The 24,190-nt window shown below is 39.3% G+C and overlaps 1 protein-coding gene across 18 annotated transcripts in view; it reads right to left on the bottom strand.

The window, feature by feature from the left end:
* The window catches only part of MAST2 (microtubule associated serine/threonine kinase 2), a 257,201-nt gene that overhangs the window by 124,528 nt on the left and 108,483 nt on the right, over positions 1 to 24,190 (bottom strand). For 17 of the 18 annotated variants that reach the window (XM_074007746.1, XM_005543505.4, XM_005543504.4 and 14 more), the window contains one exon: positions 22,286 to 22,317. Coding sequence is in view for 16 of the 18 variants with exons in the window: in XM_005543505.4 (XP_005543562.3) it covers positions 22,286 to 22,317 (32 nt within the window). In the remaining 2 variants the exon portion in view is untranslated. Of the gene's footprint in view, positions 1 to 22,285; positions 22,318 to 24,190 lie in introns of those variants that run through there. The other variant, XM_074007757.1, reaches the window with a different exon arrangement.

Below are 24,190 nucleotides of genomic sequence, written 5' to 3' on the forward strand. Positions count from 1 at the left end.
TCTGGGTTGGGCACAGTGGCTCATGCCTGTTACCTAGCACTCTGGGAGGCCAAGGAAGGTGGATCACTTGAACTCAGGAGTTTGAGACCAGCCTGGGTAATATGGCAAAATCCCATCTCTACAAAAAATACAAAAATTAGCTGGGTGTGGTGGCATGTGTCTATAGTCCCAGCTACTTGGGGGACTGAGGTAGGAGTACTGCTTGAGCCCAGTTCAAGACTGCAGTGAGCTGTGATTGCACCAACGCACCCCAGCTTGGGCAACATAGCCAGACCCTGCCTAAAAAAAAATTTAAGGCCGGGTACGGTGGCTTATGCCTGTAATCCCAGCACTCTGGGAGGCCGAGGCAGGTGGATCACCTAAAGTCAGGAGCTCTAGACCAGCCTGGCCAACATAGTAAAACCACATCTCTACTAAAAATACAAAAATTAACCAGGCATGGTGGCAGGCGCCTGTAATCCCAGCTACTCAGGGGGCTGAGGCAGGAGAATCGCTTGAACCCGGGAGGCAGAGGTTGCAGTGAGCTGAGATCTCACCCTCACACTCCAGCCTACGGGACAAGAGCAAGACTTTGTCTCAAAAAAAAAAAAAAATTAAAAATTAGCTGGTTGTGGTGGCACACACCTATAGTCCCAGCTACTAGGGAGGCTGAGGTGGGAGGATCACTTGAGACCAGGAGTTTAAGATTGCAGTGAGCTATGATAGTGCCACTGCACTCCAGCTTAGCCAACTGAGACCCTGTCTAAACAAATAAATAAGCAAGTAAGTAAGCAAGAAAATGGGAAAAGTGGGCTTTCACAATGTATTAGTTTTCTATTGCTTAACAAATTAGCAAAAACTTAGCCACTTAAAACAATACACATTTATTATCTCACAGTTTCTGATTCAGGAATTCAAGCACAGCTTAGCTGGGTCCTTGCTTACGGTCTCTTAAAGCTGCAAGCAAGGTGTCACCTGGGCTATGTTCTCATATGGAGACTCGATTCAGGAAGAATCCACTTCTAAACTCATTCTAACCTGCACACAGAACATTCTCTAAAACTGACTACATGCTCGGTCATAAAGCTAGTCTCAATAAATTTTTCAAAAACCAAAATCATATCAACCATCTTCTCAGGCCTCATGGAATAAAATTAGAAACCAATACCAACAGGAACTCTCAAAATCACACAAGTACATGGAAACTAAACAATTTGCTCCTGAATGACTTTAAACAATGAGATTAAGGCAGAAATCAAAAAAAAATTTTTTGAAATAAATGAAAATAGAGACACAACACACCAAAACCTCTAGAATACAACAAAAGCAGTGTTAAGACTAAAGTTTAGGCCAGGCACAGGGGCCTGTAACCCCAGCACTTTGGGAGGCAAAGGTGGGTGGATCACCTGAGCTCAGGAGTTTGAGACCAGCCTGGGCAACATGATGCAACCCTGTCTCTACTTAAAATACAAAAATTAGCCAGGCGTGGCGGTGCGTGTCTGTAATCTCAGCTACTCAAGAAGCTGAGGCAGGAGAATCGCTTGAACCTGGGAGGCAGAGGTTGCAGTAAGCTGAGATCACATCAGTGCATCCAGCCTGGGTGACAGAGTGAGACGCTTGTCTCCAAAAAGAAAAAAGACAAAAATTTGTAGCACTAAATGCCTAACATCAAAAAGAAAGATCTGAAATTAACAACCTAACATCATAGCTAAAGGAACTAGAGAACCAAAAACAAGCCAAACCCAAATCTAGCAAAAGAAAGGAAATAAGAAAGATCATGGCAGAACTAAATGATATTGAGACCAAAAATATGACAAAAGGAGCAACAAAACAAAAAGCGGGTTATTTCAAAGGATAAACAAAACTGTTAAACCGCTGGATACATTAACCAAGAAAAGAGAAGATTTAAATAAGCACAATCAGAAATGACAAAAGTGGCATTACAACTGATATCACAGAAACACAAAAGCTTCTCAGAGACTACTATAACATCTCTATGAGCATAAACCAGAGAAACCTAGAAGAAATGAATAAATTCCTCGAAACACACAAACTCCTAAGAATAAACCAGGAAGAAACGGAAATCCTGAACAGACCAATAATGAGCTATAAAACTGAATCAGTAATAAAAAATCTATGAATCAAAAAAAAAAAAAAAAAAAGGCCAGGACCAGAAGGATTCACAGCCACATTCTACCAGATGTACAAAGAACTGTACCAATCTTACTGAAAATTTAAAAAAAAAAAAAAATTGAGTATGAGGAATTCTTCCCTAACTCATTCTACTAAATCAGTATCATCCTGATACCAAAATCTGGCAAGGACACAACAAAAAAACTACAGGCCAATATCCCTGATGAACATGAATGTAAAAATCCTCAACAAAATACTAGTAAACTGAACCCAGCAGCACATCAAGATGATAACTGGATCATGATCAAGTGGTCTTACGCGTGGGACACAAGGATGGTTCAGCATGCACAAATCAATAAATGTGATTCACCACATAAACAGGGTAAAAAACAAAAACCATATGATCATGTCAACAGACACAGAAAAAGCATTTGATAAAATCCAACATCACTTCATGATTAAAAACCTTCAACAAATTAGGCACTGAATGAAGACACCTCAAAATAGTAACAACCATATATGATAAACTCACAGCCAACAGCATCATACCGAATGGGCAAAAACTGAAAACATTCCCTCGAAGAAATGAAACAACATGAGGATGTCCACTCCCACTACTCCTATTCCACATAGTACTGGAAGTGGTAGCCAGATAAATTAGGCAAGAGAAAAAAATAAAAAGCATCCAAATAGGAACAGAGTTAGCCAAATTATATCAGTTCACTGACAACATAATCCTATACCTAGAAAACCCTAAACATTCCTCCAAATGATTCCTAGACCCAATAAACAATTTTAGTAAAGTTTCAGGATATAAAACTAATACACAAAATCAGTTGCATTTCTATACACCAACATTCAAGCTCAGAATCAAATCAAGAACTCAATCCCATTTACAGTTGCCACAACCAAATTAAAATACTTAGGAATACATTTAACCAACAAGATGAAAAACCTCTACAAGGAGAGCTAAAGAACACTGATGAAAGAAATTATAGACAACACAAACAAATGGAAAAACATTCCTTGATCATGGATAGGAAGAATCACTATCGTGAAAATGACTATACTGCCCAAAGCAATTTTAATCAAATTACCAATGTTGTTTTTCACAGAACCAGAAAAAACTATTCCAAAATTCATATGGAACCAAAAAAGAGCTCACACAGTGAAAGCAATCGTAAGCAAAAATAACAAAGCTGGAAGCATCACATTACTCAACTTCTAATTATGCTACAAGGCTATAGTTACCAAAACATCATGGTACTGGTACAAAAACAGACACACAGCTCAATGAAATAAAACAGAGAACCCAGAAGTCAATCCATACACCTACAGTAAACTGATCTTCAACAAAGTTGACCAAAATAATCAATGGGGAAAGGACACTCCATTCAATGAATGGTGCTGGGAAAATTGGCTAGCTATATGCAGAAGAATGAAACTGGACCCCTATCTCTCATCATATATAAAAATTAACACATGATGGATTAAAAATTTAAATTTAAGACCTGAAACTATAAAAACCCTAAAAGAAAACCCAGGAAAAACTCTTCTGGACATTGGCCTAGGCAAATAATTTATGAATAAGACCTCAAAAACAAATACGACCAAAACGAAAATGGACAAATGACACTTAATTAAACTAAAGAGCTTCTGTACAGCAAAGGAAACAATCAACAGAGTAAAAAAACAACCCATAGAATGGGAGAAAATATCTGCCAACTATGCATCCAACAAAGGACTAATATCCAGAATCTATAAGGAACTTAAATCATAAGAAAAAAAAAATCTACTAAAAAGTAGGCAATAGAAATGAACAGACACAAAAGAAGACAAGTGACCAATAAAATCATGAAAAAAAATCCAACATCACTAATCATCAGAGAAATGCAAATTAAACCACAATGAGATACCATCTTATACCAGTCAGAATGGAAAATGACAGATTGGTGAGGATGCAGAGAAAAGGGAATGTTTATATACTGTTGGTGGGAATATAAATTAGTTCAACCCCTACAGAAAATAGTATAGTGATTTCTCACAGATCTAAAAATAGAACTACCACTTGATCTAGCAATCCCTCTACTGGCTATCTACCCAAGAGTAAAGAAATCTTTTTTTTTTTTTCTTTTTTCTTCTGAAAGAGAGTCTCGCTCTGCCACCCAGGCTGGAGTGCAGTGGCACGATCTCGGCTCACTGCAACCACTGGCTCCCAGGTTCAAGCAATTCTGCTGCCTCAGCCTCCCAAGTATCTGGGACTACAGGTGCACACCACCACGCCTGGCTAATTTTTGTATTTTTAGTAGAGACAGGGTTTCACCATGTTGGCCAGGCTGGTCTTGAACTCCTGACCTCGTGATTCATCTGCCTCGGCCTCCCAAAGTGCTGGGATTACAGGCATGAGCCATTGTGCTGGACCGGGAAAAGAAATCATAAAAAAAAATTTTTTTTTATTTGTAAAGCTCTTTTTTTTCCCCTTGGGCCTTATGACATAGCATAAGAAAATTATTTTATCAAAAAGACACCTACACTGGTACGTTTATCGCAGCACCATTCACAATAGCAAATTCATGAAATCAACCTAGGTGCCCATCAACAGTGGATTGCATAAAGAAAATGTGGTACATATATACCATGGAATACTATACAGGCATAAATAGAATGAAATCCTGTCCTTTGTACCAATATGGCTGTTGCTGGAGGCCATTATTCTATATGAAATAACTCAGAAACAGAAAATCAAATACCATGTGTTCTCACTTATAAGTGAGAGCTAAACAATGCGTACGTGTGGTCATAAAGATGGAAACAATAGACACTGGGAACTCCAAAAGGGGACAGGAGGCGTGGCAAGCATAGAAAAACTACCTATTGAGTATTACGTTCACTATTTGGCTGCTGCATTCACTAGAAGCCGAAATCCCAGCATTACACTATATATCCATGTAGCAAAACTGCACATGTATCCCTGAATCTTAAAAAAAAAAAAAAAAAAAAGGAAAGAAAAGAAAAGAAAAGACAAGAAAACATTTTTGGCCAATTCTTTTTTTTTTTTTTTTTTTTTGAGACGGAGTCTCGCTCTGTCGCCCAGGCTGGAGTGCAGTGGCCGGATCTCAGCTCACTGCAAGCTCCGCCTCCTGGGTTCACGCCATTCTCCCGCCTCAGCCTCCCGAGTAGCTGGGACCACAGGCGCCCGCCACCTCGCCCGGCTAGTTTTTTGTATTTTTTAGTAGAGACAGGGTTTCACCGTGTTAGCCAGCATGGTCTCGATCTCCTGACCTCGTGATCCGCCCATCTCGGCCTCCCAAAGTGCTGGGATTACAGGCTTGAGCCACCGCGCCCGGCCTATTTTTGGCCAATTCTAACTTCTATTGCTTCAGCAGAGCAAATTTCCTCTAAATAGAATTTAATTTAAAAAAAAAAAAAAAAAAAAAAATCTGACCAAGAGCTGCCTGGTTCATGGATGGCAATTCCAAGGTAAATGAAAACCATCCTGCTTTGGAAGACTGCTCCTCTGATCAAAGAAAGTAAAAACAAATCTGCTTGGTGGGCTGAATTGCATTCTATTTTTCTAACAGTGACTGATGGAAGAATTGAACAATGGTAGAAGCCCCTGTGTTTGGGTCTTTACCGACCTCATGCGATATAACCAATGGCTTGGCTATACACTCAGGAGAGAGGACAATGGAAATCTGGCCTGGTAAAAGAATGCTCATATGGAGCATGGCCCTAAGGAGATTTGAGGGATGCATTAAGGTGACAGGGATCGATAAGTAGACATCCCATGTGCTCCCTTGAGGTGGCTACCTCAGTCCCTGAAAAAAAGTGAGTATGGGGGCACCGTAGCAGTGCAGAGATGAGCTGAATCTAGACATGATCCTTTTGCACCCTTTCAGGTACAAATTGCCGGAAAGAACTGTTCTGTTTCTCAGCAATAGAGACAGAGATTGCTGATGGCTATGGGGCAGATTCTCTGGTAGGAAGGCCCTGAATATGGCTGGCAAATGAGACTGATGCTGGTAGCCCTGGGAACTACAAATAGGTCTTGACGGGAATAGACACTGACTCTGGAGTGGGCTTTGCTTATCCCATGGAAGATAAAAATACTCAGAGTACCATTAAAAAAAAAAAAAAAAAAAAAAAAAAAAAAAAAAACAGAACCCAAGATATTGCATGGATTTGGATGGCCCACCATCATTTCTTCAGACCAAGGAACACACTGTACAGCCCATAGTGTCCAACAATGGACAGAGTGAGATATCCTCCTTAGAGTAATAGTTTGACAGAGAAGTAGAATGGGCAATTGAAACGCTAGTTGTCTAAAACAGGTGGAGATAAAAAGCATGAAGGGCTGGTTTACAGGCGATCATAAGGATGTACGTGCTCACACTTAACATGGGACTTTTTCTCTGTTTTTCTGGTTGATCTGGGGAAGAGGGGTTAGGGAGGATGCTAGTATGACTACACAATTCTTACCAAGGAGGAGTGCACTTGTATAACCACTATAATTTTTCTTTTCTTTTTTTTGCTTTTGTTTTTGTTTATTTGTTTGTATTTGAGAGACGGAGTCTCACTCTGTCGCCCAGGCTGGAGTGCAGCAGAGCCATCTTGGCTCCCTGCAACCTCCATCTCCCAGGTTCAAGCAAGTCTCCTGCCTCAGCTTCCCAAGTAGCTGGGACTACAGGCATGCACCACCACGCCTAGCTAATTTTTTTGTATTTTTAGTAGAGAGGGGGTTTCACTATATGTTGGCCAGGCTGGTCTCGAACTCTTGACCTCAGGTGATCTGCCTGCCTTGGCCTCCCAAAGTGCTGGGATTACAAATGTGAGCCACTGTGCCTGGCCCTGTTTGTTTTTTTGAGACAGGGTCTTGCTCTGTTGCCCAGGCTGGAGTGCAGTGGCATGATCACAGCTCACCGCAACCTCCGCTTTCAGGGCTCAAGAGATCCTCCCACCTCAGCCTCTCAAGTAGCTGGGACGACAGGCAAGCGCCACCATACCCAGCTAATTTTTTGTATTTTTGGTAGAGCCAGGTTTTGCCATGTTGCCCAGGCTGGTCTCAAACTCCTGAACTCAAGCAATTCTCCTGCCTTGGCCTCCCAAAGTTCTGGGATTACAGGTATGAGCCACTTTGTTTAGCCTATAGTTTTCTTTCCTCCCCAAATCACCTTTAAAAAATTTATTTTTTTCTCTCCTACCTGATGCAGTGGTCCTAGGACCATGGTTGCAACTACAAGTTTCTAAAACATCAGGGACGATTTCTAAGAAAAAACTGTAACTATGCTTTTAAACCTAATGGCAAAATTCCTAAGAACATTACTGGGGTGGGTAGTGCTTTCACCCCATTTAGCAAAAGTGGGACTAACAGTGAATGCAGCTATATTGCCTGATGGTAAAAACAGCTCACAAGTTCTGCTCCTATATAACTTTGCCCTATCTGAATGGGAGTGGTCTGAGGAGGACCTACTCCTAGACTTGTATTGCTGCCTGCAATCTGGAACCGCACAAGAGAGATTCTAATGTCCCTTTCAAAGGTGAAAAGGTTTGGGTATAAATGGAGAGAAGGAGAAACCATAACTGAGAGTAAAGAAGTGAATAAATGAATTAGGGTTACTAACTGAGGAAAATTCAATGTTATGTTAACAGCCCAAAAGAGTCTAAGAACAAAAGTTGACACTGTCTCAAGCTCAATTATTCCAGATGCATGGAAGTATGAAGCTGTATGTTTACCAAGGCCAATCCTGCTTTTGGAACTTGACAAGATTTAGGAAACTTGCAAACCTGAATGGCCTCATCCTGGGAGACATTCATACAGTATGACGTACTGGACTAACCATTAATGATTGCATATACAAATATTTTTTGATATAAAAGATCTGTGGTCACAAACTAGGGGGTGACCTGTGGTGTTACGATATACATACTGGTTTTAATCTACGGTTTCTGGCTCATAAATCCCATAGCCCTAGTTATAGTCTTTTGTTAGAATGTTGGCTGTGTTAGGCCTCAGGGGCAGGCCTGTGACCTTCTCTGGCTCTCCTTTCACTTTAATGTTCCCCAACCTTTCTGACTGTGGGTCTTAAGGCTCTCCCATGAGAGTCCCACCCTATACCTGGGGCAAGAAATACTGACTTCATGAAGCTTCCATAAAAACCCAAGAGGACAGGGTTCAGTGAGCTTCAGGATAGCTGAACACGTGGAAGTTACTGAAGTGGCAAGGCTGGGGAGGGCACTGAAGCTCCCTCCCCCTTCCCCAGTAACTCACACTATGAATCTCTTCATCTCTATCCTTTGCAATATCCTATAAACCAGTAAATATTAAAACAAAAATCTAAGAGGCTGAGTGCAGTGGCTCACACCTGTAATCCCAGCACTTTGGGAGACCAAGGAGGGCGGATCACTTGAGGTCTGGAGTTCAAGACCAGCCTGGCCAATATGGTGAAACCCCCATCTCTACTAAAAACACAAAAATTAGCCAGGTGTGGTGGCGCCAATGTCTGCAGTCCCAGCTACTCAGGAGGCTGAGGCACAAGAATTCCTTGAACCAGGGAGGCAGAGGTGGCAGTGCCACTGTACTCCAGCCTAGGTGACAGAGCAAGATTCGGTCTCAAAAAAAAAAAAAAATCTAAGAAATATAGTCATTCAAGAAAGTCTGTTTCATTTGGCATTGTTATTAAAAGAATACAATTTATAAGAAATTATTGATTACAAATAACAATTTTGCTAAAAATAAAGCCAAATAAAAGTGTAACTATTTTAATAATTTGTGAATTTGCCTTTCTCATTTAAATAGATGAACACATAGACATGTGCAGTATTAATTCAACTATCATTTTTGACATTTTGCCATTTTCAATTGTATAAAAATTGATAATAGAATTGGTTGTAATATTTGCCTGTTTCCCTCTTTGATGATATGCTGTTTTTCTTTCATCTTTGAATGTTTTCATTTTATATCTGGATGAAAGCCATGATTTTTTGCTTTTATTTTTTTAAAAAAAACTGTTAAACAGTTTTGGAAGTCTTCCACCAAATGCCCAAAGAATTAACCTGTGAGTCACATCAGAGAAGTACACCTCATGTGGACCATCCATGTTCGTCAGTGCTTGGTTCCCACAGGTAAATGTGAAGTGGCAATCTAAAGTTGGCTCCCAGATGAACACAGTTGTTTATGGAATCTCCACATTTCTAATTTTAATTTTCCTTTACACAACTGGGTTTTGTTTTATATTTATTTATGGCTAAGTTATTCCCATCTGTGGCAGCAGAGTGGGACACTGATTTTATGGGCTGACCAATCCCAGGTATACACCCAAGAGAAATGAAAACATATGCCCATAAAAAAAAACTTACACATGAATGATTACAGCAGCTTTATTCATAATATCCAAAAACTAGAAACAACTCAAATATCCATCAAATAGTGGTATAGTCACAAAAGGAAATACTGAAACATAAAGGAAGCCAGATACAAAAAAGCAGGTCGTTTGACGTGTTCATTTATATGAAATTCTACCACAGGCAAAGCTAATCTGTAGTGCCAAACAACAGATCAGTGGTTGCCTGAGGCCAAGACGTGGAAGATGGGATTGACTGCAAAACTACAGAAGGAATATTTGGGGGTAATAAAAATGTTCTATCTATTAATTGTGGTTGTAGTTACATGGGTATATATATTTGCCAAAATTCATAAAACAAAACAAAGGACCCCAAATTGTTTCTGTGGGATATAACTATCAATAATTACAGTACTGAAAATGGAAACTGAGGCATTAAAAAATACTTACTGATTCATTTGATGATAACACTAAAAATCCACCGCATCTTAATAACATCTTTAGTACTCATTATCAAATTAATTTTGACCTTGAGAACCCCTGAACTTGTCCTCAAGTAAAGCGTAAGTCTGTTCCAGAATATGAAAACTAATGAAGGGCAAAACTTGGAATGTGAATTTTGACTGTCATGGTTTATAATACCTGAGTCTGAAAAGCTAAAACTGGTTAAAATCTTAGCAAATAATTTATTCAATTTTGCTGAGTCCATGTCCTTGGTTAACTGTTTACTGCCATTACCTACAATATTAAAGTTATTCTTTTATGTTGTGTAATATGCCTAGATAGCAAATATTTTATGTCGTGCTAGAAAAATTATCTGTGCTTCATGATGACTTACCATGTCCTTAATTAAGCAAGCATAGGGTTCCTCATAAAAAAAACTACAGTTATTTAAAATTGTGTTACTTTCTGTTTGTTTATAAATGTTTTACTGTCACTTAGGTTAAATAAGTAACCAGGTATTATTTCTCAAGCACCAACAATCCTATCTTAAGTGTTTCTCTGAAGATTTGTTTTTCCCAAATCAGATCCTACGTGTAGAAAATAATAAAATAAAACTTTCAGTGTATTTTTTTTTTTTATATATTTGAGACAGGGTCTCACTCTGTCACCCAGGCTAGAGTGCAGTGGCATGATCTCAGTCCACTGCAGCCTCCACCTCCCAGGCTCAAGCAATCCTTCCACCTCAGCGTCCTGAGTAGCTGGGACCACAGGTGTGCACTACCATGCCCAGCTAACTTTTATATATTTTTGTAGAAACAGGGTTTCACCAAGTTGCCTAAGGTGATCTCAAACTCCTGAGCTCAAGTGATCCTCCCACCCTGGCATCCCAAAGTGCTAGGGTCAGTGTATTTTTAATATGAAAAACTATCTCTGAGATATACTAAAACATCCTCGGCAAAATCACAAAGACATGTTTTCTCCTTTTTAGAGAAATGTTAGAAATAATTAGGTTTACTATTTTGTTATTAATGAATTTCATGAGAAAAGTTGTCTACCAGAAGACACGTTCAGTGTTCCCTAGGTTAAAGTTGCATGGGTAAAATGCTATTACTATAAATATTCTAGTTATTATATGATTAATGGAAAACTCCTAGAGATTTGTAAATGTCCTCATTAGCCACAATGTTTCTTGAGTTCTGATAGAACTCTGCCAGATTTTAGGCACAAAAGTTTAGTGTTTTCAGTCTTTTTATTTTTTTTTTTTAATCTCTTACAGGAAGAAGTGTTTTCAGTCTTAATTTCAGTTATTATCTAAAATACTAGCCAGGTGTGGTGGCTCACATCTGTAATCCCAACATTTTGGGAGGCAGGAGAATCACTTGAGCCCAGGAGTTGGAGATCAGCCTGGGGAACATTACAAGACCCTATCTCTACCTTGCCCAACTGCAAAAAATTAAAATAAAATAAAAAATAAATTAAACGAAATAAATAAGCTGGGCATGGTGATGCATGCCTATAGTCCCAGCTACTTGAGAAGCTGAAACAGGAGATCGCTTGAGCCCAGGAGGTTGAGGCTGCAGTGAGCTATGACAGAGCCACTGCACTCCAGCCTGGGCAACAGAGCAATACCTCGTCTCAAATAAATAAATAAATAAATAAATAAATAACAAAAATTGAAAATGTTTACTTGGTAACAACCTTACTTCTAACATTTGAATCTAGCACCTTCTAGGTCAGTGGAGTTTTATAAAAATACAGATGTACAGGACAGAAAATATAGATGTACAGATATTCCAGACCCACTGAATCTCTTTACTTGATACCCTTAGTATATTTTTGGTATGTTTTTGGTATCTGTAAAATACCACAAGAATATTATATGTTATACATGAAGATTTCTCCCTCTCTAAAATTACGTTTATCTATGTTTTCTAAATCAGACGTAACCTTCACTGTCTTATTTGCAGTAATCTCTTACAGTTTGCTATAAGTTTTTGGACTGCCCATATTATTCTCATTTTACATGTGACAAAAACAACTTAATTTCCTTGTTAGCTGCGTTATTCTTATGAGACTCTGTCACATGCAGAGAGATTCTGTTTTGTGCTGAGGCCTGTCAACTAGAAGCCAGAGTCTGTGTCTTCAACAAAGAAGAGTTGTCTCAGAGCTCCATGGAAAAGGACTGCGGCAGGTATTTTAAAACTACTGACACATCAAAGAATAGACAGGCTTCCAATGGCACGGCTTGGACAACTGGACAACTTCCAGATCATTCCAGTGGACTGAGTCAGAATTTCCAGAACTTTTTTTAGTTAAGAAGCCGAGTACTAACCTAAGATCCAGTGAAATAAGAATTAGGTACACAGAACTGTATGAACTATAAGAAATGATTATAGTAATTTGTTTGAAATATTAATGTCCATTTTCTAATATGCAAGGGAGCCAGCTGTATTCCTTGTTAAGCTATGTATAACTCTTAACAATTAAGTAGACTTTGCTCTTGTAAAATGAAACATTCCTAAATCACATCTGATTCTCACTGACCCTCCCCTAACCCAGAACTAAGAACGTCTTACTGAGTCTCCTTACAGTTCAAGGCAATACAGTTATTTGAATAGGGCTAACAAGAATCTGTTCTCCTTTTGACCAGAATGTTGTAAAAACTCGTTGTCCAACAAAGAGCTTGCCTGAAAGGTCGCATTTCAGAATCATGCTCATTTGATCAGGTATAACAAACCACTTTTAAGAAACTATGGTTGACTTTATAGAGTCAATACTTACAAAACCTTCCTGGGAAAACTGGCCTGGTATCTGGTTTTACAGGGTCCAGACTTACAGATGGTAAGGAAAGTCACTTCCTGGAAGGCCCAGGACCCTTAGGAATTCACCCAAATTTATAGTTATTACAAGTGAAATGTGATAGTTTCTTAGGCTTGCCTTCCTAGCCTCGAAATACAAATAATAGAGGCCTTTAAAAGTCCAATCTGAGATTCTTTATAAAAATTTACAGCAAAGTAAACTTAAGAAGGCCTTATGGTAAATTAATATTCTGGCTACACTATGCAAATAATCAGGCGAAACCCAATGAGATCACCCTTTTTTTTTTGACCAAAAATGTTTCAGATTATTTTAGATGAAAAGGTAGGAGGTTATTAAAAAAAAAATTGGAAAAAGTTAAAAAAGAAAAAAGTTTACTAGATATTTCCAATAAAAGACTATGCATTGTTCAGAGAACACTCTTCCAGTTTGTCTTTTATTGTCTTTGAGCTACTTTACAACTCTGTAAGTTATAGGTAACTGATGTTATGTGAAATAATTTCTTTTCTCTTTTTTTTTTTTTGAAACAGGGTCTCTCTCTGTCATGCAGGGTGGAGTACAGTAGCACAATCATGGCTCACTGCAGGCTCAATCTCCCAGGTTCACGCAATCTTCCCACTTCAGCCCCCTAAGTAGCTAGGACTACAGGCAGTCACCACCATCCTGGCTAATTTTTTTAAAAAAACTTTTGCAGAGACAGGGTCTCCCTGCATTGCCCAGACTGGTCTCAAACTCCTGGGCTCAAGTGATCTTCCTGCCTCAGCCTCCCAAAGTGCTGGGATTACAGGTGTGAGCCAGTACATCTGGTCCACAAAATAATGTTTGTCTATAGGCATGCTGATAAATTCTGTACAGTGAAGGTGCAACTGACTTCCCTTCTCTCCATGGAAAAACTCAATTTTGTAATAAATAATAAATTTATTTCAACACTATACATACACAACACATATCACTTTGTGGTTCTTTCACTTCTTTGAACTGGCTAATATATCTGCCATATTCCCTTACTAATAATGAGTTAAATATTTAACATATGCCTATTTTTAAAAATCAATAGCTTTACACCTATTTCAAAATTTATTATTATGCAACTATATCTCTAGAGGTAGGAGGATAAAACATATTTATTTTATTTTACAACTTGGTAGCTCTATTTTAAACAATTAAACATGTATACCTCTACTTGCATTCTTGTGCCAGACCATACCAATGTTTGGAACAAGCTCAAATGATTGCCAATTTGTGTTAAACTCTATAGCAGGCCATGGGGTCAGCGTATTGTACCGCACAACATGGTCCTGACCTCACAGAGCTTACCACCTGCTATGGACTAAACAGTGTCTCCCCAAAATTCATGTCAAAGCTTTCACCCCCAATCTGACTATATTTCCATATATGTTCTTTAGGAAATAAATAAGGTTAAATGAGGTCATGGGGTGGGCTATAATCCTATAGGACTGGTGGCCTTGAAAATGGAGGAAGAAATAAGGAAGGAGGGAGAAGAAAGAAGAAAAAGAAGAAGAGATAGATCTATGCCCCTATCCTCAGGCTGGTGTAAAGGCCATGTGAGCTCACATAAAGGCCATGTGAGCACACAGCAAGAAGGCCACTCTCTGCAAGCCAGGAAGAGAGGTTTACCAGAAACCTAGGATGTTGTCACCTTCTTGGACTCCTAGTTTGCATAATTGTGAGAAAATGATTTTTTCTTATTTAAGCATGTGGTATTTTGTTACAGCAGCCTGAGCTAACACTAATACGCTACTCAATGGGGGAAGGCAGACAAACAGTTCTTTATCTACGACTGATGTAAGAGCTATGAAGAAAAAGTAGAGGGTTTAATGAAAGTATGTTCTGGGAAACCCAACTTAGTCTACAGACAGCAAGGTTTGGGCGAGGTCAGGAAACCCTTTCCTAAGTAAGTGAGATGTAAGCTGGGACTTGAAAGATGAGTAGGAACTAGACTGGTATAGATGGAAAAATAACATTCCGGCTGGGCATGGGGGCTCATGCCTGTAATCCCAGCACTTTGGGAGGCCGAGGCAGGTGGATCACGAGGTCAAAAGATTGACACCATCATGGCCAACACAGTGAAACTCTGTCTCTACTAAAAGCATAAAAATTAGCTCGGCACAGTGGCACACACCTGTAGTCCCAGATACTCCAGAGGCTGAGACAGGAGAATCGCTTGATCACCTGAGGTTGGGAGTTCGAGACCAGCCTGACCAATGTGGTGAAACCCTGTCTCTACTAAAAAAAATATAAATTAGCTGGGTGTCGTGGCATGCACCTGTAGTCCCAGCCACTGGGGAGGCTGAGACAGAAGAATTGCTTGAACCAGGGAGGCAGGGGTTGCTGAGCCGAGATTGCATCACTGCACTCCAGCCTGGCAACAGAGTGAGACTCCGTCTCAAACAAAACAAAACAAAACAAAACAAAAATTCCAGGCACAGAGAACATATTGTGCAAAACATGGAGACAAATATAGCAACCACATTGTATAGACAGTCAGGTGTGATCCTAAGAGTAAGAAAAAATTCACCAAAGGGCAGGTGCAGAGGCTCACACCTGTAATCTCAGCACCTTGGAAGGCCGAGGAAGGCAGATAGTTTTAGCCCAGGAGTTCAAGACCAGCCAGGGCAACATTGCAAAACCCCATCTCTAGAATAAGTACAAAAATTAGCTAGGTGTGGTGGCGTGCACCTGTGATCCCAGCTATTTGGGAGACTGAGGTGCGAGTACCACCTGAGCTCAGGAAGGATGGGGCTGCAGTGAGCTGTGATCACACCACTGTATTCCAACCTGGGTGGCAAAGTGAGATTCTGTTTCAAAAAAAAAAAATTCACCAAAAAAGTTTAAATGAATATATAATAATGAAATCCACATTTTAAAAAGCTTTTCCTGGCTATTCTATGATAGGTAGACTGAGGGTGAGCAATGCCACATAAAGGCCAGTTAGGAAGTTATGGCAGTAGCAGAGGCAGATTACAATGGCTGGGACTATCTAGACATACCAGTGGTAGCATAAAGAAAGAGAGAACACCAGTCGGGCACTGTGGCTCAAGCCTGTAATCCCAGCACTTTGGGAGGCCGAGGTGGGTGGATCACAAGTTCAGACTGAGACCATCCTGGCTAACATGGTGGAACCCTACCTCTACTAAAGATACAAAAAATTAGCCGGGTGTGTTGGCACGCATCTGTAGTCCCAGCTATTCACGAGGCTACTTGAACCTGGGAGGCAGAGGTTGCAGTGAGCCGAGATCATGCCATTCTCTAGCCCGGGTGAGGGAGCAAGACTCTGTCTCAAAAAATATAAAATAAAAAAGCCCAGCGCGAGGTGGCTCACACCTGTAATCCCAGCACTTTGGGAGGCCGACGCGGGCGGATCACGAGGGCAGGAGATCCAGACCATCCTGGCTAACACGGTAAAACCCCATCTCTACTAAAAATTTAAAAATTTAACCAGGCGTGGTGGCAGGCACCTGTAGTCTCAGCTACTTGGGAGGCTGAGGCAGGAGAATGGCATGAACCCAGGAGGCGGAGCTTGCAATGAGCCAAGATTGCACCACTGCACTCCAGCCTGGGGGACAGAGCGAGACTCCGCCTCAAAAAAATAAAATAAAATAAAAATAAAGACAGAACACCAAGAGATATTTGAGAGGTGTAACAGAAAAGACTTGTGAGTGTAAGGAAGAGCACAGCAACAAGAATAACTAAATTTCCTACCTTGAGGAAGCAGTACCATTTAGTAAGCTAGAGTGTAAGAGAGGACCTGATTTTTGAGAAAGACAATGACTTCAGATTCATAAATGCTACAGTTCAGATGTCTTTGAGATATCCAGTCACATTATGGTGAATGGACAGTTATGAGATCTAGCATTACAAATGTGGGGATAATGAACATAACAATAACTATTCTCAACATACAGTAACAAAAACGGGTTCTCAAGGATTTTCAGATCCCACCTACACAGGCAGAGCTCACCGACAACTAAGTCCATTTTTAAACAACAAAATGGTTCCCTGTAGAGATATGAGTGATGACTATGTCTACTTCCCTCCCAACCTCTGCTATGTCCTGCCTTCCCATTGGACACTTAACAGAACCTATATAAAATTACTTCCTATATAAGACCAATTTTTAAAAGACAGGGTCTTAAATGTAACACAAAGCTATCACTTTGTGTCTTGAAAGGTTGCAAAATTTCCTGATTTTCAAAGCCCCACAAAAGAATTGAAGCCCTATATCAGACACTACTGATACCTCAACAAAGGGTTTACTATGTGTATGCAGCAGGTGGCATCTCTTTTTAGCACATTTTCCAGAAGCATTGATCCAGGCATCAAGTTGCATCAGAATGGGAAAGTACATGACGCTGTCAGTTTCACAGGAGCAAAGTTTGACGCATCGCATCCCTGAGGCCCAGGAACTCCTCCCTGCCCACTATGCAGTGCCTATCACTGCAGACACTAGACATTTCCTTTCATCCAATATCTGGTATCCAAGTCCACTGCCCAAATGAGTAAGCTGACAAAACAAAAGGTTAACTATCCCCAAGGGCACTAAAGACGACAAGCCAGCAATGTTAATAATATCAACACACACATATACACATACCCCATGATGAATGCAACCAACAGCAACCTCTCCACTCCTACAGTGCGTTATCTCAATTGACTGCTCATAGCCTCTAAGAAATAAAGCAAGACATTTCATGAAATATGAAGAAAATTATCTTAAGCCTAATGGGTATTAGAAAAGCTTTACTTTCAGGGTAACTGGAGACATAAGCATTATTTACATTAAGCTCCCAAATGTAGGGTCTAGGTACTGGTGCTGAAATTCACAAACAAAATAAATAATCACCTGGCATGGTGGTTCCTGCCTGTAATCTAAGCACTTTGGGAAGCCAAGGCAGGCAGATAGCTTGAGCTCAGGAGTTCCAGACCAGCCCGAGCAACATAGTGAAACCCCATCTCTACAAAAAATACAAAAATTAGCCACATGTGGTGGCAGGTGCCTGTGGCCCCAGCCACTCAGAAGGCTGTGGTGGGAAGATCTCCCGAGGCCAGGGAGGATGAGGTTACAGTGAGGTGAGACTGCGCCACTGCGCTCCAGCCTGGGCTACAGAATGAGACCTTGTCACAAAAACAAACAAAATAACAACAGCAGCAAAAGAAAAAATCCTATTTGAAAGGAATCACCAAAAAGAGGCCCCCTCCATAGCATTGGGCAAGAAAAGCCATTCAGAGCTGCTTCAATTATGAAAAAGTAAAATATAAAACTCTTCTAGCCTGGGTAAACAGATAAAAGTAACTTTAGAACTTCAAAATCTTCTTTTCACAGATATGTATACTTTGAACAAGGTTATCAACTCCCTGAGGTCTGATATTCTAAACTACATTTTTTAATGCATTAAAAAAATACCCAGATGGGTTTAAATAAGAAATAGCTCTCTAAAAATGAAAATGATTTAGTTTCAGGAAGCTACATCTAAAATAAATGGTATAAGCCAGGCCAAAAGAACTTTCATAACCACCTTTCCCCAATAAAGCCCTTATCGTGGCGGGCATAGATGATGTTTGCATTTTGCGCATTGGAATTTAACAGCTCTCTTCCCTAATCTGACCAATGTCACTACAAATGTGTGTGTGTGTATGTGTGTGTACTTATAGATACATATATAAATATGTATGCAATATATAAATATATACTTATATAAGCATATAAATATATACAATATATACATATATATATATTTACGGATCCATCTCTATCTCAATGTCACTCATTCCAGACTCCTGTTCTCTGTTCAAATGTTGCCTTAATGAGAAAATTCCTGGACAATCCAAATTTTTTTGATTTTTAAAATATTTTTATAGAGACGGGGTCTCACTATGTTGCCCAGGCTGGTCTCAAACTCCTGGACTCAAATGATCCTCCTGCCTCAGTCTCTCAAAGTGCTGGGATTACAGGTGTGAACCACCATACCCAGCCTAGACAGTTCAATTTAAAATTTAAAATTTCAACCCTCACCCCACAGAAACACACATCCTCCTATCTTATATCTGGCTTTATTTTTCTTCATAGCAGGAAGTACCATATGACGTATCATACATGTTTTTGTCTCTCTTAAGTAGAATGGAAACTCCATGAGCACAGGGACCTTGTCTGCTTTATTCACTACTGTATCTCCACTATCTAGAATAGTGCCCATGTGTAACTGAAACTAAAATAATATAGTATGGTGGATGCATGGATGGAAAGATTTGAGCAAATCACAAAGTGAATGGAGGCAAAAAGTCAAAAATACAGTAACTGCTTTTACCAAAAAACATCTAGTAAGTAATAGTGCCAAGACTGAAATCCACATCTGCCTGACTTGCAAACCCAAGCTCTTACTTTTCATGCTATACCACTTAGCAATTTGTAGACTTCAGATGAATTACTTGTTAGGTGGAAGAATGTGTATTTTGTATAGTGCCAAGTTGTCACATAAGTCTAGAAACCCATATTTGAGTTCCTGCCCATTTTAATGCAACTAACATATTACGTGGAAAAGCATAGCAATTGAAAGCCTCAAAAATTAATTAACAAAAACGCTCTCTCAAAGGACAAGAACACCAAACTAGAGGCAAATTCTAAATTTCTCTATGCCCATGAAGGATATGGAAACGAGCCTTTGTAACCTGGAATGAGCACACCATAGGATTTGCTCTTGGGAGAACCATTCTGAGAAAGAGGCAAACAGGGACACAAATATAATGCCCCCTCCTTCTGACCAAGACTTAAATGACAATTACAGAAACTTTAAAAATTTTCCAGATCAGGCTATGAGGACGAGAAACAGTAGAGCAGATGGTAAGTCACTCATTTTATTAACATCAGTTTTTCCACACAACTAATTTTGTAGTAATTAAACTTATTCAAATACTTGTTTTGTGGTTCTTACCTTTCTGTTTTCTTTACTACAAATGCTAAGCAGTACTTTGCCTCCTACTGCACACTCCCTACAAAGACTTGCCCAGTTCTGTGTACAAGAGGGACCATGGAACTTCAATTGTTTGGGGAGATGACTAAGCACAGGGATCAGGTAGCCGATCCCTTCATTTTACAAGTATGGCAATTCAGGTCCAGAAGTGGGAGTTCCTGTTTTAAAGCCACACGTAATTTGTTAGTGGCAAAGCCTATATTAGTATCCATGTTTCCTTGCTTCATTCCAGAACAAAACTTTTTCTACTCCTCTAATATTAGAGATAAGAAAGGATATTGTTTATATTAAAAAACTGAAGAACTTCTGGCTTACTTAAGTGTAAGCTCTTCAAAAGAGAAGAATTTACCTAGTTGAATCTTAACAGCCTCAGAACTTAGATCACTCTACCCAGCACATAGTAGGCTTTTTTATTTTTTTTTATTATTATTTCTTTGACGGAGTACCACTCTGTCGCCCAGGCTGGAGTGCAGCGGTGTGATCTCAGCTCACTGCAACCTGTCTCCTGGATTCAAGCAATTCTCCTGCCTCAGCCTCCTGAGTAGCTGGAACTACAGGGCGCATGCCACGACGCCTGGCTAATTTTTTTTTTATTTTTAGTAGAGACAGGGTTTTACCATATTGGTCACACGGGTCTCGAACTACTGACGTCAGGTGATCCAACTACCTCGGCCTCCCAAAGTGTTGGGACTACAGGCATGAGCATGGCACCTGACCCAGAGTAGATATTAATGTGTATTTACTGAGTGATCAATTGTTTAAATGTGAGTTACTTTATCAAAAAGAGGAGGGAAAATCTATTTCTGACCCTTATTAAGTAAACATTTTTAAGGCAGTTAGAGTAGGCCTAACTTTAGATATCACTAAAATAACCAAAAAATTATTCTGATATAATATAAAAATAGGAATACTCCTCCTTCTCCTTCTTCTCAGCAACTCCATTCATTGAGGACACACATTCCTGCAAGAAGCTACCTGTCTCAGGTCTTAATTTATTTCACTTAATACTAAGAAAAGGCAAATCTCAGACAGTTTTCAGATAGAAGGAACCAAAAAAAAAGAGGAGGGGAGGGCAGAAAGAGTAGAAAAATGACCAAGTACAAATATTTGCTGACTATGATGCTGAAAAGCTACTCCTTTTCAGTTATGCATACCTACTTGGTGTATCATTCCTCTAAGAGTCCTGGGAGAGCCCTTGCCATTTACAGAAGACTCAGGACACTTGTGAAGCTAGACCTAATATTCACTGCTAGAAACCGAATTTAAAATTTAAAATGTGCCTCTTAAATAATAGAATTCATCCAAATTTAACCCATTAAGAATTCTAAAACTAATGTATATTAAAATTAAACTATAATAAAGCACTATACATATATTAAATGATCCTTCTAACAGGCTTAGTAAGAAGAAAACATAGGTAACATTACTTTCATTTAAAGATAAGGCAACTGAGATTTAAGAAGATAAAGTGATTTGTCTAGGTTTACAAAGCCAGTTAAATGGCATGGTCAAGACTGAACCTTATGAGTTTTCTGACTTAAGTCTCTTCATATCAAACCAAAATAAGCTTTCGTAAACAGCCCAAAAGGCTACACAAAAATCTCAGAGGAAAATTTAATCACGAGAGCATTTTTCACAAAACAAAATCCTAAAATGGACAGTAACAGAAAGAATTACTATGTGTTTCATACATTTAAAAATTGCATATGATGTGTACGTAAAGTATACTTAATACATAAATATAAATATTGTTGTGATCTCCTCCTTAATTAGATCTTTTTTTTTTGTTAAGGAAAAGTTTAAAAGCCATTGTTTTATCACAGCTCTATTTCCTTAGGGTTCCCCAGATGTGACTTTACTAGTAAATCATGGTAAAGATGAGTATATTGTAGGTATACACAGTACAGGTTTTTGGGCCCCAACATAGAGATTTTAATGTATTAAGTTCACACTCCGCACTTTAACAAGCATTCTAGGTGATTCTGATTGGCCAAATTTCTAATACTGCCCCAACCAAATTCCTAGAGGAAAAGCAGTCCAAGAGAATATAAGAAATTAAAATCCAGGGACAAAGACTATTTATTAATCTCCCCTAACCCTGAAGCCAGAAAAAAACCAAACAGGTTGGGAACCTATTCCATTCAACGTAGTCTCCAAACTTAGCTGCCCTTGCCTCAGCTTATCAGAAAAGTTGGTCTTCTCCTCATACCATGCTATGGGATAGATGTAAATGCAAAGGGTTTCCATTTTAATATTCCTATCTCCTTAGCTTGAGTCTACTAAAACTCAGTAAATCTCAAAGCACAAGTGTAAGACTGTGGTGAACATTTAAGTTGTAACTTTCCCAAAATGTTATGCAAAAACTGAGACAGGAGGGATTTGGAGGTGGAGAGGAATGGGGAGGAGGGAAAATCTGACCTAGTGGGAGAAGTCAGTTGGCCTGCTGGCTTCCCTAGCTCAGATACAAGTACACAGAAAGAAATATTCCTGAGTGGGATTCTTCCACATGACAGTGGGAAATGTTCCCAAGAGGGGTTCCTAAGTAGGAGATCATAATCATAATGGCAATAATCATCTACTTACAAGCTGCCTCTTCTTGGAAGGCTCAACTCCTTCTGAAAAACAAAACATATGCAAGTTAGAAATAAGAACCCATCTGAGACCTGTTGGTCTACCTAAATGTCCTAGGAAATTCACAGTATTATCTTAATAATGGAAAAGGTCATATATTTCTAAATAATAACTTTTTCTTTGTCTTTTTTTTTTGAGATGGAGTCTCATTCTGTCTCCCAGGCTGGAGTGCAGTGGCGTGATCTCGACTCACTGCAAGTTCCAACTCCCGGGTTCACGCCATTCTCCTGCCTCAGCCTCCCGAGTAGCTGGGACTACAGGCAACCACCACCACATGTGGCTTTTTTTTTTTTTTTTTTTTTTTTTTGTATTTTTAGTAGAGACGGAGTTTTACCGTGTTAGGATGGTCTCGATCTCCTGACCTCTTGATCCACCCGCCTCGGCCTCCCAAAGTGCTGGCTACAGGCATGAGCCACCGTGCCCGGCCTCTTAGACTCAGGCAAACTATTACTTCTTTAATCTTCCTTCCTAAAAGGAATGTCCCATAGAATACATGCAACATTTTTCCCACTAGATGGAACCATCTCCCCTAGATTACAGGCATGCTAGGCCAGCCGTTAACTGCTGCTGAATTATAAAGAGCATTAGTGGCAAGCATACAGAAGGAATGAAATGGGATTAGGGCAGTGGGTGATAATTAGAAAATATTTTAGACAAATAAAATAGTATAGGAAATAATATAACAAAGAGATGACTTCACACACCACTGACATAAGAAATAACCTTTACAATAACAGTTGGGGCCCCTGTGACTTGCTTTCCAAGTGTATCAAGTCCCACCTCCTACCAGTCCTAAATTAACAACTATTCTTAATTTGTTTTTTATATTTTCCATGTGTTTTTGGATTCATAAAAAATTAGTATTGTTTTACATGTTTTAAAATTATATATACATGGTATAATATTATATGTATTCCTCTGTTGACATTAGCCAACATTATGAAAACTGGGAGATTCACCCATGTGGATATATTTCACTTTAGTTCACTAATCTTCAGACAGTGGTCCAGTCTATGAATATACCAATATTTATTTATCTATTCTCTAGTAAATGGAAATTTAATTTTGTTTCCATCTTTTTCTTCTCCATTAAAACAATACTCCTGTAAACATTCTTGTAGTTGTTTCCTAGTGCACATGTAGAAAATATTTCTTGGACGTTGAACTACTGAGTCATAAAGTACTGGATATTCCAAATTGTTCTCCAAAACAACTGTTCATGTAAGAAATATATCCCTGATTACACAGTCATGAATACATGTGCTTATATTTTCTTCGAAAAGTTTTATAGATTTGCATTTTTTTTCTTTTCTTTTTTTTTTTTTGAGATGGAGTCTCACACTGTCACCCAGGCTGGCCGATCTCAGTTCACTGCAACCTCCACTTCCTGGGTTCAAGCGATTCTCCTGCCTCAGTCTCCTGAGTAGCTGGGATTACAGGCATGCACCACAACGCCCCGCTAATTTTTTTGTATTTTTGTATTTTAGTATTTTGCCATGTTAGCCAGGCTGGCCTCAAACTCCTGACCTCAAGTGATCCTCCCACCTTGGCCTCCCAAAGTGCTGGGATTACAGGTGTGAGCCACCACGCCCAGCCGGTTTACTTTTCACAGTAAGTTTAATATGCCTTATTTTTGTAAAATTCACTTACTTTATAAAATTATTTTTGCTAAAATTCAGTATTTGATTGCAATTCTTTTGTGTGTTTTTCTAGGTAAATTTACAAACATTCAATTGTACAAATCTTAAATTACTTCATCTTACGTATGCCGATTGATAAGTCTGGTAAGTACATATACTCAGATAACCTAAATCTTTTTTTTTTGAGGCAGAGTTTCACTCTTGTTGCCTAGGCTGG

The sequence above is a fragment of the Macaca fascicularis genome, chromosome 1 (assembly GCF_037993035.2).
Source record: "Macaca fascicularis isolate 582-1 chromosome 1, T2T-MFA8v1.1".
Taxonomy (NCBI): domain Eukaryota; kingdom Metazoa; phylum Chordata; class Mammalia; order Primates; family Cercopithecidae; genus Macaca; species Macaca fascicularis.